The sequence below is a fragment of the Giraffa tippelskirchi genome, chromosome 3 (assembly GCF_054371585.1).
Source record: "Giraffa tippelskirchi isolate mGirTip1 chromosome 3, T2T-mGirTip1v1.2.pri, whole genome shotgun sequence".
In the NCBI taxonomy this organism is placed as follows: domain Eukaryota; kingdom Metazoa; phylum Chordata; class Mammalia; order Artiodactyla; family Giraffidae; genus Giraffa; species Giraffa tippelskirchi.
In genome coordinates this window covers 101,435,001-101,451,822 of record NC_137277.1, presented here as the reverse complement: position 1 = coordinate 101,451,822, position 16,822 = coordinate 101,435,001, and the positions used below count along the sequence as shown (strand labels likewise).

Sequence of the window (16,822 nt, the reverse complement as noted above, 5' to 3'; positions counted from 1 at the left end):
CACAGAACTATCCCAAGTCTTATTGACTCAGTTGTTTGCCCCTTTTGAGACTATGTAGCTCCTCAAGTTTGTACCACTTATGTTCTGCCTGATGACATTTTTTTTTTTTTGACATGGGCCATTTTTCGAGTCTTTATTGAATTTGTCACAGTGTTGCTTCTGTTTTATGTTTTGGTTTTTGGCCATGAGGCATTTGGTATCTTAACTCCCTGACCAGGGATCAAACCCACACCCTCTGCATTGGAAGGCAGAATCTTAACCAGTGGACCACCAGGAAAGTGCCTGATGATAAGTCTTGACTTGACATGTATAATTTACTGCATCTTAAACATGGGTGTCCAGTAAGCATTTTGTTGTTGATTGAATGCAAGACTTCTGTCATCTGATTACTCTGAGACATAAAACTGTGGACAGCCTTCAGCGATGAGACTGTAACTTTTTAATTTTAACTTTAAACTTGTTCTTTGCCTATTCAGCTATGTGTGTTAACATCCTTGTCATGTATAAACAAAAGAAGTGACTACTGTGGATGGTAACTGAGAAGTGATGCAGTTTACTTGTTTAGGCCAGTTTCTATTTAAGGAGAAGACATTAACTCTTATCCAAATTGTTCCAATTTCCAAATCTCCTTTGGCAGGCAGAAAAATGGGGAACTTGTGTGATGTCACTATTTTCTGCATGCCTGCTAGAGAGAACCCGAGTATGTAAAGAAAAATGTCACTGTACCTAAGCATGGATTTTAAGTGAAGCTTTATTAACCTCCTTTTACAAAAGGCGTAAATTAATCATTTTACTTTAATTCAAACCCAGGTGAAATATGGGATTAAGGAGTATGCTTGTACCGCCGTGGATATGATTTCACGTCGTACTCGCCTGGCCTTCCTAAATGTGCAGGCGGCAGAGGAGGCCCTACCCAGGATTGTTGAATTGATGGGCAGAGAACTGAATTGGGATGATTCTAAAAAAGAGGTATTATATAGAAGTCTCTAAAACCACATTTTCCATTATAGACATGGAATGTCTTAATCTGTCAGTAGAGGTTAACAGTTGTTTTCTCTTTTTTTAATTGGGGGGCAGTGGCTTTACAATGTTATGTTAGTTTCTTCTGTACAACAAAGTGAATCAGCTCTATGTATACAAATATCCCCTCCCTCTTGGATCTGCTTCCCAGCCCCCACCCCATCCCACCCCTCTAGGTCATCACAGAGCAGAGCTGAGCTCCCTGTGCTGTACAGCAGGTTCCCACTGGCTATCTGTTTTACACATGGTATTGTATATATGTCAAACCTAATCTTCCAGTTTACCCTCCCCCTTACCCCTCTGCCCTCTGCCATGTCCACGTATCTGTTCTCTGCATTTGTGTCTCTTTTCCTGCCCTGCAAATAGGTTCAGAGGCTAGCATACTTTTTGATGATGACTTTAGAATTCCTGCCAATTTCTGTGTATGTTTAATACTACTAGGCCTTAGGAAACTGGAAAGATATTCTTGTAACAAATATGTCATCATAACAAATTCTGGTAACAAATATCCTTGTAACCAAATATTCTTCTTGGTTGTTTTTGGAAAATCCCTTATAGAAAAATGTTCTAAAATTTGTGGTCATAATTCCTGAAAAAGTAAGATAATAATGATTGTGGGTAGAACTCTTTCTGGTTTTCATTGAAAACATTCTTAGAATGTATTCTTCAGTGAAATTCACACTCCTGCAAGTTTGCCTTTGGTAGGAAATCATGGTTTTATGGCCTGACCACAAATGCTTATTGATTTGTGTCATTTGAAACTTTATATTTATATCCAAATTTAAAAAAAGAAAGCCACTGATGCTCAGATGTCCACATATACAGCCCAGGGCCTCTTGTAATAAACAGATGGTCATGATTTTTAATTAAACCAAAGTTTGAGGCGGAGGCATTTTCTTGTATCTATTCGGAAACTGTTCCCTGTGTTCACTGGTTTAGTTCCTTTCCCCTAGTCTTTCTTGAACCCATTCAATTTAGGCTCCTTCACAGCCACTTTGCTGTCAGTGGTTCTGGTCACGCTTTCCAGTCACCTCCACGCTGCTCCATGTTGTTGGCTCTCGTCATCCTTTTAGTCAGCCAGTTGGTGGCCTTCCTATAGTTGATTTCTTCCTCTTTCCTAAAGACCACCTGTCTTAGTCTATTCAGGCTGCTCTGACAGGATACCACAGGCTGAATGGCTTGCACAACATAAAGGTATTTCTCACAGTTCTGGAGGCTGGAAATCTGAGATCAGGGTGCCAGAGTGAGATGGTCGGATTCTAGTGAGAGCCTTCCTCCTGGCTTTCAGACACCTACTTACTGGAGGAGATGCAGGTAGGGGGCGCTGTCTGGTCTGTTCTGTTGAGTGTGCTAATCCCAACAAGGTTTATCTAAAATTAGTTACCTCCCCAAAGTCCCATCTCCAAATCCTGTCATATTGAAGGTTAGGCTGTCAGCATATGAATTTGGGAGGATACAATTCAGTCCATATAGTATATCCCAGGTGGCACTAGTGGTAAAAAATCCTCCTGCCAATGTAGGCAATGCAAAAGACCCAGGTTTGATCACTGGTTTGGGAAGATCCCCTGGAGAAGGAAATGGCAACCCACTCCAGTATTCTTGCCTAGAGAATTCCATGGACAGAGGAGCCTGGTGGGCTACAGTCCATGGGGTTGCAAAGAGTTGGACACGACTGAGCGACTAACACTTAGACTGTTAGAATCAGTCTTCAGGGGTGAAGCCATAGCCCTACATTTAAAATATTTCCATCAGTCATTTTCATGCCACATGTGTAGTGTACTGATGGTAGAAATCACTGAAAAGAACTTCTTAATCCTGGTCACAGTGCTATCAGGCATAGCCTTTACCCTCATTTTACAGATGAGAAAACAGACTCAGGGAGTAAGTCCCAGTGAGAGTTCATACAACTAGTAGATTGTGGAACTGGGATTGAAGCCAGGTGTCCAGATCCCGGAGCACACCCTTTTCCCACCCTGCCCTGTTGCCTCTGCATTGGCGGGACTGGTTTATATAGCTCTTCTGGTTTTGAGTTTGGGTTTGGCCAGTTTTAAAGCTATATAGTGAGGCAACACTAGAGTGAAACTTACTCCTGTGCTACTGCCAATCATTTCTACCATGTAGAAGGACTGGGGATAATGTGTTCATGTAGAAATTATGGTTGGAGTGATTTGAATATGCAGGAAGGTGCTTTGTGCCAGGAATGCAGGCTGTAGGAGGTAGGAAAGAGGAAGAAAACTCTGTGAACTGGCTGTGTTCAGCCCTCCCGAGGAAACTAGATTTACATGGGTTTAGGTTTTATGAGCAGATTTATGTACTCAGAAATATTCTCCCAGTCCCCTAAACAAACAAAATAACAGAAATAAGAGACCTAAAGTTATTACTCGGTGTCTGAGACATAGAAGTATTCATGAGAACAGTAGATAGTCTAGAGAGAACAAAGGAGAGGGGAAAAAGAATTAAAGGTTACTGGACTTCTAAGAAAAGGTTAAAAGCACTGGGATTATTTAACCTGCAAAAGTGAAAGAGGAGCAGGGTGATAAATAACTCTCCATAGATGAATTGTGGTTGTTTTTACCAGTCAATACTTACTGAGTGACTTGTATCCTGAGCATTATACTAAATATTTTAGGGGAATAATAAATAGCTCATAGTTTCAAGTGTCTTCAAATTTAATCAAGTGGTTACTATATATATATATATATACCTCAGAAATGTGTGTGTATTTTCCAAAATTTCTAGAATAATTTAGAGAACCATCATTTAAGACCAAAGGCAGCCAACTTAGAAGAACTGATTAAGGAGGAAGACATTATCTAGGGGAGTTGGGGATTGGTAGAGTAGTTGGTGAAGAAATTTTGGAATGCAACACTGCCAAATTGTGTTTTATACAATTAAATATATATGTTAATATGTGTGTGCATGTGCTTAGTTGTGTCTGACCCTTTGTGACCCCTTGGACTGTAGCTTGCCAGGCTCCTCTGTCTGTGGGATTCTTCAGACAAGAACACTGGAATGGGTTGCCATTTCCTCCTCCAGGGGATCTTCCAGACCCAGGGATCAAACTCTTTATCTCCTGTGGTCCTGCTTTGGCAGGCAGATTCTTTGCCGCTTGAGCCACCTGGGAAGCTCTATGTAAAAATAATACATAATTATAAAGAAATAATCAGTGTCTAAATTAATAACAGTGAAAAGATGGTCAAAAGAGTTTGGGAAATTCTGAGTTAAACAAATGAAACCATTTTCTTTAGTGCAGATAATTCGGTGCCTTTAAAGTGCTTATGTGCATTGTCAGTTTCCCAAAGGCAGCTTATTTGGGGACAGATCCAACTCTCACATGTTGGAAGGGCTGGTGGAAAGGGAAACTAGTATTGCTTTAGGATGTATTTTGGGAAATGCTGCAGTATTACTTGGTAATGTAGACTTTATAACCTGCAGACAAAACATACATTTCATTGAGAGACTTTAAAAAGAAGACCACTTAAGTAGATTGAGGGGATCTCCCAAAGGGAAATTATTTCAGAATTGATTCCAGCAAGAAGAATAAAGAGTAAGCAAGTGAAGAAATGGAGTGACCATGGACAGAGCAAACTGATATGCACCAAATATCAAACAGAGGCAAGATAGGTACTCAACAGTGAAAGAGTACCCAGGACAATAAGAATGTATATGAATAGTGTCAGGAACTGTCAAAAATCCTAAAAACATTAAAAATAGCTTTTAAAACTGGAAAAGAGTACAAAGAAAATCTAACCTAGATCCTTGCTCAAAGGTAGCTAACACCAGATTTTTGATTGCCAGAGAACAGAGGGAACCTTTCAACTCATAGTTTAATTCCAGTTTGTATTTTCTTTTTCTCCTTTTTGTCAGGAGAATGATTTTCATTGTGAGAAAAGCAAAATAAATATTGATAAGAGGAAATAGGCATTTAAATAGAGACTGCTCTAAATGCATTTTTACACCAACTCAGAAATTTTATATACCTCAGGGTACTCAGAGAATTTGCAGATGGGGTTTATTTAACTACTGTTGAGGTTTAAAATATTATGGCAAATAGGAACAGAATCAGAAGACAGAAGGTGGGCAAATGTAGCACCACATTCTTAAGTTGGCTGCTTGGGCCTTGAGTAACGAAAGCAGAGAAATAAAGTTTATAACCTTTAAGCCAGTGGTCTTGGCATTTGGGCTGTTTTATAAGTTATGGCATCTAAGTTTTGTTTTATCAGTATTTAGCAAGAAGTAGGTAATAATTAACCACTTAGAAAAAATCACTTCAGACATACCTTTTCAGGAAAAGCACATGATTGTTAGATTGAGGAAATGTTATAGACATAATATATTTGGATTCCGTAAAGCATTTTATGAAGCCCCCTGTGATGTCTTTTAAAAATGGTGGATTTGTAACTAGTCAAATGATCATCTTTGGTGTACTCATAAGAAACTGGAGGAAGAATGAATGCTTGGTGATAGATTGAAGCAATGGGTGAAATTGCAATTATTTTAGGTATAATTTAATAGAGACAAATGGCAGACCTTGTATTTGGTAGAAAAACAATGCCATCCATTCATGATAGATTTGACAAGACTTAACAGTAGCATATGCAAAAAAGAAAAATATTTTTTGTTAACTGTAAATGCATAGCAGGTGACAGTGGATCATGGCTGCCCTCAAGTGCAATTACAATCTTAAGCTTTCTAAAGAAATCATATATCTAGACTAATGATGCTGATAGTTCTTTCTGGGTACTTGCCAGATCTCTGTTGGAGTATTGTGTTGTGTTCTGACCATTTTATTACATGACAGATTAGCTGTGGTTTGGGAGAAATTATCCAGCATGGTGAAGGGATTTAAAATCATGTGTTATTCAGGCGAGTAGTTCTAGATTTAAAGAAAATTCTTAAGAAGGAAAGCTCTATTGGGTTGGTCAAAAAGCTTGTTTGGGTTTTACCATAACATCTTAGGAAAAACCAGAATAAACTTTTTTGCCAACTCAATATTGGTTGTACTGTGATACAGGAAAAAAAATCTTTTGACTTAAAAAAAATTAGTCAGAAAGTTTCACTAATTCCAAACAATTTGATAGAATTGCAGTGTTCATAGCAATAGGTAGTATCAGTTGAGACTGAGGTCACTGAAAACAAGAAAAGTAACTATTCAATAGACTATCATGTTATGTTTGTTTGTTTTTTTTCCTCAAAGCTGTCATTTCCATCCAACTAGCAGCATCCTAGTGAAAAAATGTTAGAATTGGTTAACAACGTAATGTCTGTCTTGATACAGCATGCCGCATTACAATAGTTATTTACTGTTAATTGCTCCTTGGTCACCAAACCACAAAGATTTGGTCCTGTGGATTTTTCTAGTCAATACTGTGGAGGAATATTCAGCAATAAAAACAAACAATATTAAAGCATGCAACAACATGAATGACTCAGAATTGTTATGCTATATGAAAGTAGTCAAACACAGAAGACTACATACTACATGAACCCTTTAATATGAAATTCTAGAAAAGACAAAACTCTGGTGACAAAATCAGATCAGTGGTTGCCTAGGGGTAGAGGTCAAGGGAAGGAATCAATTGGAATAGGAATGAGGAAGCTTTTTAGGGGATAGAAATGCTCTTTATCTTGTTCGTGGTAGTGTATACATCAGACTGTGTACCTAAAGTTGGTGAATTTTATTGAATAAAATTATACTTCAGTAAAACTAGAGGAAATAAAAAATTGTCCTGGCCAGAAAAATGAGGATGAACTTTCTCATTAGAAAACCAAGTGAAAAAAGGAGAAAAAAATCAATAATTCTTTCCATAAATCTTTGAACTTTGTGTGTGTCTGTGTTTTAGGAAGAACTTGAAACAGCCAGGAAGTTTCTATATTATGAAATGGGCTATAAATCTCGATCAGAACAGTTAACAGATCGCTCTGAAATTAGCCTACTGCCTTCAGACATTGACAGGTACTTCTAATAAGTTTCCATCTCTCTCTCTCTTTTTGTCTTCACTTACCTAAGTATATTTTTCCATTATTTAACATTGTGTTCCAGGTACAAGAAGAGATTTCATAAATTTGATGCAGATCAGAAAGGCTTTATTACCATTGTTGATGTTCAACGTGTATTAGAGGTATTTTTTATGGTTCAGTATCTTTGATAGCAGAGCAATGTAAAGATTATCCTATGTAATTTTTTTTATCATCTAGTGTTATCTATAAGTAATATTTCTCTCTGAATTTTTGAAAGGCTAGTAATGTTAATAAAAGGATATACATAATTTTTAATGAAACTTCATTATTTTGTGCTTTCCTTTTACTTAGAGTATCAACGTCCAAATGGATGAAAATACGCTACATGAAATTCTGAATGAAGTAGATTTGAATAAAAATGGACAGGTTGAACTCAATGAATTTTTGCAGGTGAGTTGTGGTGAAAGGAAACAAGTGTATTTGCTTTTTATCTGTTGGTCATCAATAGATACTCAGGAATGGATTTCAAAGTCGATACAGTTTTCACCTCATTCTGAAAAAGAAGAAAGCTTGAAGCCAGTGAAGGTTGATACATCTTAAAGGATATGACTTTGCATGGTGTGTGTTCCATTGCTTTTTATAAGATACATTATATTGTAATGGGCAATTTAGATTAAATCTAGGTTAATTATAGCTTAAAGGGATAAATCAGAAATGTGCTTTATAAAGAAGCATGCTGACGGAGACCACTGCTGGACACTTCTTTACTTCTAAAGTACAAAGTTTATTTTTAATAGAGGAAGTTTAAAGAAATCGAAGCTGTGTTCATTTGAGAATCATATTCACTTGAGAACCCAAAATGCAGTGGTTGTATTCTTACATTATAACAAACCTGAAAAGCAAGAGAAAGGAAAGCTATATTCTAGGGTCAAGACCATGTAATCCAAGCATCTTTAATTTTCCACTTATTCAAGATTCAGTTGTTTAATAATAACTGGAAAGAAAGTAAATTTTGTTACTTCAAAATGGATGCCACACATGAATCCTTAAAAGTTCCTTAAAAGAAGGAAACTCAACAGCTTCATACATTATTGGTAACTGTCCATAGAACTCTGCTGTTATGAAGAAGGTATTGGTTTCCAGACAGGCCAGGTTTTTTCTATAGTGCTTCTTGGGCAGGTATTTCAAATGAATGCCAGATCTTGCTTGCACCATGGCAATGATGAATGCTGAACATGAAATAAATTAATGCTGGGGATTTTGGTCAATGTCAGCCCTTTCTTCACTGTGTCAAGTTAAACAAACAAGATCAAGGCAAAGGAAATGGTAATTGTCTCTCTGGAGATGAGCAGCAGATAAGAGCATTGTTGAATCTAAATGCAGAAAATTTTCACAGGGTTGTGTCCAGCATTACAAAAAAGAATGTTACTTCTTTAGCTTACTGTTTAACTAGGTGGACATTTGAAATTGAGTTTAAAATGTATGCTTGGAAATTAGAAACCATTTCATACATTTTTTTGTCTAGTTGTTTTCCTTGAGAAATTTTTTTGTCTGTCTCAAGATTTTAGAAAACTTTTCTTCAAATAAATAGTAAATGCCTCATTTCATATAGGTTGTAAATAAACAACAGCATTTAGGGTTCAAAGACCTGAGGTCTTAGAAACAATAAGAATCTAATGTTATGGATATCGATTTTGGGTGTTAAGTAATTTTCTTGAGTGCAATAGAGCTAAACACATAGAAAATAATTTAAACCACCTGCAAGTTTTCTTGTAGTCTTTTAAATAATAATTTCTTGTCCAATTCTAAATGAAAGACACTATTCATGCTTTACTAAGTGCATACATAGTATAATTTTCAACTTAAAAAATGCTGCTTATATTTCTTACGAAATATATTCACACCCAAATATTATTTTTTTCTTGTAATATGGTTTTAAGATATATGTAATGTTTGAAGAAAACTTTGATTTGTTAAAAGTTGATACATCACACAACCTTTATGATAAAGAAAAAAAAACTCCAGCTCTCAGTTCTGTTGGTGCTGATAAATTTTGAAGGTATTCATTGAATCAAACAAAACAGTAAACAAGACATTACTGTCTTTAGATGTCATCATTCTTTGTTATACCATTCATAGATGGAGAGTAATCTTTTCAGGGTTTTGTTTCATTTTTATTAAAATAGTTTCCTTTCCTGAAGATTAAGAGCCCATGTTTATCCCATTACACAGTTTGAATATAGATATTTTAAAATAATCCTCATGGAAGATCTCTGTAGATTCTGCATCATTACATGACTTTATTTTTAGGTTTGGACTCTAATGACACTTCTGCATGTAGGAGTCCATCTCTAATAAACAATAGCTTGTGAAACAGCTTTTAATAAGGTCATGAAATTCTGATCCAGCCCCTTGGCAGATGCCTCTGACCCTTATTCAGAGTCATTTTTAAGAAATGTATCTCTTTAGGCTAGAATCTATAATCCTGAAAATATTTTGAGGATTTACATATATATATATATGTACTCCTGATGAATGACTAAATCAGTTCTTTAAAAAATAGATAAAAATGTTGAAGAAGTGAGATCAAGAAAAGCAAATAGTTAAAACCACATCAACTTGAAAAGGAGAAAAAAAATCTCTACGCTCATAATTGCACAGTGCCTTCCAGATTAAAGGCCTTTGCCCGCTGACTGCATGTAATTTCAAGACTAATTCTGATTTTATCCACTGGATAAAAATGAATTAGCTAAAATCTGGGCTGTGGAGTGCTTTTACTTCTTAAGGTAGATCTCTGGGTCCATTTTCAAGGACTTAAATGTAAATTATTTTAAAAAGTCTTTAAGGAATTTGTATTTGGGGGACTTGAAGTTGTCAAGTACAATAACACTAAAAAAGAGTAGTTAAATATGTCATGGTTTGTCTTTGTTCAATCCCTGAGATTCCTTTTTAAGATTTTAAAATGGAATTAAAGATTCAATATTTGAGTTGCTCAAAAAATGTATATGCTCTGAGCTCATTAAGGGGCAAAATGTGATGTATTCAATCTGCATTTTAAAGGCAGACTGATTTGCTAGATAGGTGTTAGTTTTTGCAGCCCTGGCAAAATACCTGCCCCCTTTCCCCTTTTTGAAATGTTTGAAAATTGTAGTTTCTTCTGTGAACTGTATTACCTGCTATGGTTTTTGATGGGGGCACTTAATTATCCTCACCTGCTGCAAGGGTTACCATTAAAATGCTGTGAAGACCAGGAGTAAGCTGATCGGCCTTTTGAATCTGTCACCTATTTTCTCTTTAAGCTGATGAGTGCTATTCAAAAAGGAAGGGTGTCTGGAAGCCGGCTTGCTATACTCATGAAAACTGCTGAAGAAAACCTCGATAGAAGAGTTCCCATCCCTGTGGACCGAAGTTGTGGAGGACTGTGAGTCTGAGCAGTGAATCCACAGCCGACAAACACAGGAACAACAAATCATCATGTAACAAACCAGAGAGGACTGACACCACTCCAAAACAGTAGACACAGATAGCTGCCTTATTTTAACATTGGGAAACATTCCAAAGCTTTAGGATGTCCATGTAGACCCTTTATTGGTATTTGCCATTCAGTCTAGCTTCTTAAAAGTGTATTTTATCATCTTTTCTCATTTTCAGTGCACATTGATTTAATGTTTTGCTTTCATTTTGTGATCTGTTAGACTGGACATACTCCCTTTTTGTTTGTTTATTCATTTATTCTAAGTCAATTTGAGAGGCAGAATATTTTGGCAAAAATTGAAACCAGAAGCTGGAAGCATTTTGTGAGATGCACAAAGCTCTGAACATTAAGCTTGTGGATAGTATTTGTTCTTAAAAGAAATGGAGTGGGACCTATTAAAACAATAGCATTTCTGGAGACCTCTCAGCCCCCTTCTTCCTCCAGCTTGTCTGCCTTCTTTATCCAGATTTTATATCTAGAGCATGACTGGTAAAACTGGAGAGGGAAAAAAAGTTTAGATCTGGTTATAAGAGCAAGTCTCAAAGAGAAGCTCTGAAAGCTTCCAGAATCACAGGTATGAGATGTAAGGATAGCATTGACATTTGCTGGGAGTTACAGTGACGGTTTCATCTCAGCAGTTCATTTTCCCCCCAGTCACTGCTGGTTTTTCTTTGACTATTACAGTTGCCAGGAAGATCCCTGCTTTTCTTATTTTAAAACCAGCATTTAAGTGGCAAGTTGGATACAGTGGGATGGGACTAGATTTCTCAAATCTTTAGTTGTAATAAATTTAAGGATTAAAAACCTGTGTTCATATATCCACATATATAGCACAGTTTTCAATTCTCAAATCCTAGATGTTGGAGCATGTGATACCGTCAAACATGGCCTATTTTGCTCAGGTTATTGTATCAGTTGGAGGGAATATTTGTAAACAGATAGTAAAAGAGAATAGATAGCCTATTAGTTAACTTTAATTATAATTATTTGTAAAAAGGCACAAAATTACAAAGTTCATGGTCATTTTAATTGCTTAAAGCCTTTCTCTTTCTGTACTAAATGGAAAAGTTCTCAACCAAAGAGAAAAAGAAAAAAAGAAAACCATACTTGACACACACTCACACATGTCCACTGTCACACACATACACAGTCACAGAAAGACAAAACAAAAAGATCAATCTGCCCAGAATTTAGTAAATACATAATATACTGAGTTTAAAGGGCCAATTTGGCATGCTTTTGTAATACTTTGGTGGCATTTTAGCCAATCGTCTGAATATGTCTTTTTGTGCTTCCTCTTGTGAAGTTAACTACCTGCTTCTTTTGATTTTTAAGATCATATTGTATATAAAATAGGAAATGTGACCCTTTTTTAATGTCAGGTTTTCATTGTGCAGACTTAATTTTTCAAACTGGTACATAAAACACTTTTGTGCTGTTATTTCTACATATGTCAACATTGTGAATACCTTTATGTCTCATTCGAGTTGGGCATAAGCCTGTCTGTCATAATACACACACTGGACGTTAGCTCACCTATGCCCCCACCCTCACCTCGGAAACAGATAAGGTAGCACAGTAACTCATTTTGCTTTTAAAATGAAGTTTAGACTTGCCACTTCCTTAAGGAAAACCTAAAACAGAGTAAGTGAGGCTCCCAAGTATCACTGTGAACTTTTTCTTTTAAGGTGTGATTTTTTTTTTTTTGCACTGGTTTCTTTTCCTTTTTCTTTTTTTTTAAATAATAGATGCATGTGGTTTTGTAATTTTGTTTTTCTATCAAGACAGTAATTTCACTGTTTAGAGCCCAGCTACCCATAATAGAAGAGCTGTCCTTTAAAATATCAGAAATGATGTACCACAGTATTATATATTTGTGCTCTCTCTCTTTCTCTCCATTTCTAGTTAAATCAAGATAACGATGGCTTGTATCCCCTCTGAATCCATTATAGTAGGGACCGGGCTTATAACCTGAGTGGCCTGGGCAGAATGGTATTTGAAAAGAGGCCTTGTTTGTACACACTTTGCTTTGAGTGAAGTTCCTTGAAGGACAAAGAAAAGCACACTTTTCTTCCTTTGAGCATATCTGCCTTTGCTTAAAATCTGCTAATTCTAAAACATACGCTCCTTCACCAATCCCAGAGTCTCGTCTTGGAAATGAGCTGGTTCCAAGTCTTTACCGTGAATAAAGCACCCCCGCATTTTGTATAAAGTTCTTAATTAAACCTGTACAGCTTCTTTACCTGATTTCAGAAAAGGAGAGAAGAAATGGGGGGTGGGGTGTAAGTGTGATTCAAAATCTATTCCAAGCGAAAAAGAATTTTTTTCTTTTCTGCATAAACATGGTATTAGCTGATTCTCTTGGGCTGGGTGTGGGGTGTGTGGAGACTGTCTTTTGTCATCAAGTGATTTGTTTAAAGAGCCTTTAATGGGATTCAGGTGAAGGAACCCCCATCTGTGGTGGAGAGCTGAATGTTCCCTTCAGTAGCCCTTCGCACAGTCATAACAATAGCGATAACGCCAGATTATTTGTTAAGCCAAGGTTGTCTGCCTCATTGCCATCATGCTGTTTGCAATATTCTTGCTTTCAATCAGTTTAACTTTAGGATTTCCGCTACTAAATGCATGCTCCCTATTCTGCTTTAGTTTCTAGCTTTGTATTGTCTTTTTCAAAGTATGCAGTTTGCTCTTTTGTACAACAACAAAATTTCATTCTTTTACTGAACATGCTGTAAGAATGATCATTGATCTTATTTCCCTTTTTTATGTATTTGTAAAGATTTTTGGCATATGAATGCAATAATATTGAAGTCAGTGACACTAATAACTTGCAGTGTTTTGCATTATGTCAACCCTTTATAGGGAGTAAAAAAGCCCTACTATGCTTTGAAAGAATATCAAGTGTAAGCCCAGTTCTGGAGTCGATATACACACTGCATGTTTTCATATATGGCATTTTTTATGTATTGTGTTGGGTTATTGTTCTAGATTGGACTGTTAAATACTAAGTTTGAGGCTGGGTTGTCATTTTTATAACTGTCTTGGTGTTTTATCGCCATTATTTATTACTTTTGATATACAGAATGAGCTGCATGCATTTATAGAGCAATAAGAGGATGTATTTAATGTGCCTTGTTTTTAACTGAATAAGAACTGAAAGCATGAATCAATAAAGCTGATTAAAATGGTCCATTTACTGGCATGTTGATATACCTTGCAGTCAGAGAAATAACTCTGATGACTTGTAGTTTAAAAAAAGTTTGGAAATATTTTCACAAACTGTATTTTTAATTGCATTCACACGTTAATACTTTTCGCTTGCAATTTTGTAATTTTATCTCAAAAGTGAATCCCTGCATAGACTGATGTAATTTTACAAGGCTGCCAGATTTATTTGTATTAATTTGTTTCTGGAGCCTTTAGGGCATGACTTCTGTATTTGTGCAATCCTATTCTAAAATTACATGCATCCTATTACAACTCTGTTGAATTCTTTTTTTCCTTTATTTTTTTTTCCTTTTGTCAACCAGAGCCTTTTAGCCTGAGCATTCCCAGGCACACTGATGAATTTTATCATAACTAAAATCAATAGAAATGAATGGGAAAGATTACATAATCCATTTTGATCATCTTACATGTCAAGTTAGTGTAGGGTTGCCAAGTGTTGATAAATGCTCTGACAGAAAAAATGCTATATATTTTCATTGTCAGTAAATCAGTAAAGCTGTTATCAGTTTTAGCACAAATTTTGTAATGCCTATGTTATTTTATAGGTTTTAATTTACACATGTATATGGAGCATTGTCTCCATTTGTGGTTTAGAAGTGCTGCCTCTTGGTTTTGTGTGCTCAAAGGCCTGTGTGAGCTTCTGAGATTCTTTGAAATCATATAGAATAACACAGAGCACTAGTCCCCGGACAGACTTGGAACAATGAACTGTTTGTTCAAGGCCTGGAAAAAATATCTAACAGCTCAAAACATTGTTTATTGATTTAGCTCATCACACTTCATAGCAGTTTAAAATTTGCCAACATAAAATTTGTCAAAATACATTGCTCCTGGTTTTCAAAATGTGTAAAATTTTGGGTAATCCAAGGAAGAGAAATAGATACTCACATCAATACTTTGCAGTCTTGGTCAATACCGCGTTATCACTCGTGGCAGATTTCACCTGATGACATTTGACTTAGGAAGGAAGCAGACAACAGAAATTTTCAATTGTTATGGCACCCTTGCAACTAGAGAAGTTCTGTATCAAGAGTTGGAGTCAATGAGCCTTCTGTGCCTGTACCTTGTATTTTAGGCCTCTAATTAGCTACCCTGCGTGTGAAACACATGCATGGAAGAAGAGATACGCCAGCCACAATGACACCAAAGATAGTTCTGCAGGTCCTGTGGTCCCTTGGCAAAAATCAATAAATACCTTTGCACGTTGTTAGATACTTGATCCAGAACAGTAAGGTTTATTTGACCTAAACAAAATAACACTTTTGCAAAATGATTGAGGCTATCTTCATCCTCTACCTGCGGCATCAAATTGCATTGCTTAACAAACCCTCCCCTCCGTTCCGTGTCATTCCCGTGTATTCACACTGGAGTTGCTTGAATCCATGTAGATTTAGGTGTGTATCGTGTAGTCACAGATAATAGTTCATGTTTCACTGGAAGAGACGGGAGGGTTGAGTCTCACTTGGATGGTAGAACGTGGCATGCAGTGCAGCTGGTTCCACCCACTTCTGAGCCCTTCAAGCCCACTGTGTTGTGTCTTCAGCAGGACTTCTGCTCTCATTCTCCAGGGACTCCTGTAGAGCCAGGGTTCACTCCTTCATTGGCTGCTTGCTGGAATTCCTACAGTGTGGTGTTTCAAGGAGTTGGGAGGTGTAGAAGTTGTTTTGTTTTTTTCTTTTGGCCCTGGTGTCTATTGAAAAAACAAGTAAAGGAGAATATTGAATTGGAGGCTGCTTTTTCATGCTCATAGGATTTCTTTATCCAACCTCATACTATAAAACTAGCTCTAACTTTTATAGTGTGTGAGATTTCTTTAAAAAATCCAACTTAGGCATATATGGTTTTGCTTTAAAAGCTACCTCCCTCTGTTTGTCTAAGCGATGTCGATGTAATGAGCTCAATCAACAGATCACTTTCCTTTAATCTGACCTTAATGCCCTCTTTAAAGCATCCAGTTTTCTCTCCTTTCACTCCTTTTTTCAAAGGATTTAGAGTAAATAACTGCTGCTTCTCCCTTTTAATTTGTTGCTTGTTAGATTTTTCTCTTCTTTGCTTAAAATCAATTTTTTTTTTGTTTTTCATCCCATCATTAATTGATTTACAATTCATTTTTATGCATACAGAGTTTCTCCTATCCAAGTTAAGAAGCTGTAAATCTTAGATCCATTGAAATGACAGTGAGAAATATTTCATTTTATCCCATGAATCATTTGCCATCCTTATTGCAGAAAAATGGCAAAATTATGGTGTACCATGTTTTCATAAATTACTCTGCCCACCCCCCACCCCCCCATCCCCTGCCCCAGCTCCAGCCCCAGTTCATTTCATTATTTGTTTGGAAAGACTGTAAGAGTCAGAATCCAGACACTTGTGGTAAACAATTCTGATTTTATAGCAAGCTAATCAAAATTTCATAACATCACAAATTAATTCCTCTGGTCCCATGAAGAATTTAATTCATGTACAAAATATATCATCTATTTTATAACTCAAAAATAGCTTGATATTAAAGTACATTCTGTGATTTGCTAGTGTAACAAAAGGGGAAGAGTGCCGAATTCTTTAAATAATGTATATAATTTTTATTGGGTTTCATATGTCAAAGTAGTCACTTATGTCCTGAAAGGTGTGTGCTTTGCGCTATGTGTTTGAACACTATTAAAAAATCATGGCTTCTTCCAAAAAGAACAAATCATAGGTTTGCATTTCACATATGACCTGAAATGAAGTATCTTATACAGAGAGTCCCTCCCCCTGCCCTTGGGAATATTTTCAAAAGTAAGAAAATATTTCTAAAGATAAATATTTTTAAAAATGCAGTGAATGAAAGCAGTTCCTATAATGTTATAACATTGCTATATGAACAGATTTGTCTGTGGCCCTTAATCTTTCTTTTATTTTCAGATCTTTTAAGGAACTCTGGTCAGTTATTTATACAATTGAAAAAGTCAAGTTTACCCTGATAAATATATTCATCCTAGGGAACTGCTAAACTGTTCTCAAAATGGGCCATTTTTTAAATGGAGCTTATCCAGCTTGATACATGCTTTAAACAGCACTGAACCATTAAATAAAAACCTGGGACAAAATGCCTTTGAAAAGGGTTAATTAGCTTTAATATTGATTTATTCCGGATAG

The 16,822-nt window shown here is 36.3% G+C and overlaps 1 protein-coding gene across 17 annotated transcripts in view; it reads left to right on the top strand.

Annotated features, from left to right (window-relative positions):
- The window catches only part of GPD2 (glycerol-3-phosphate dehydrogenase 2), a 246,551-nt gene that overhangs the window by 219,077 nt on the left and 10,652 nt on the right, over nt 1–16,822 (top strand). For 8 of the 17 annotated variants that reach the window (XM_081580571.1, XM_081580570.1, XM_081580572.1 and 5 more), the window contains 5 exons: nt 811–969; nt 6,864–6,976; nt 7,064–7,142; nt 7,333–7,431; nt 10,281–11,557. In XM_081580571.1, the coding sequence (XP_081436697.1) occupies nt 811–969; nt 6,864–6,976; nt 7,064–7,142; nt 7,333–7,431; nt 10,281–10,406 (576 nt within the window). In that variant the 3' untranslated portion in view covers nt 10,407–11,557. Of the gene's footprint in view, nt 1–810; nt 970–6,863; nt 6,977–7,063; nt 7,143–7,332; nt 7,432–10,280; nt 11,558–12,361; nt 14,203–16,822 lie in introns of those variants that run through there. The other 9 variants (XM_081580566.1, XM_081580577.1, XM_081580564.1 and 6 more) reach the window with 2 other exon arrangements.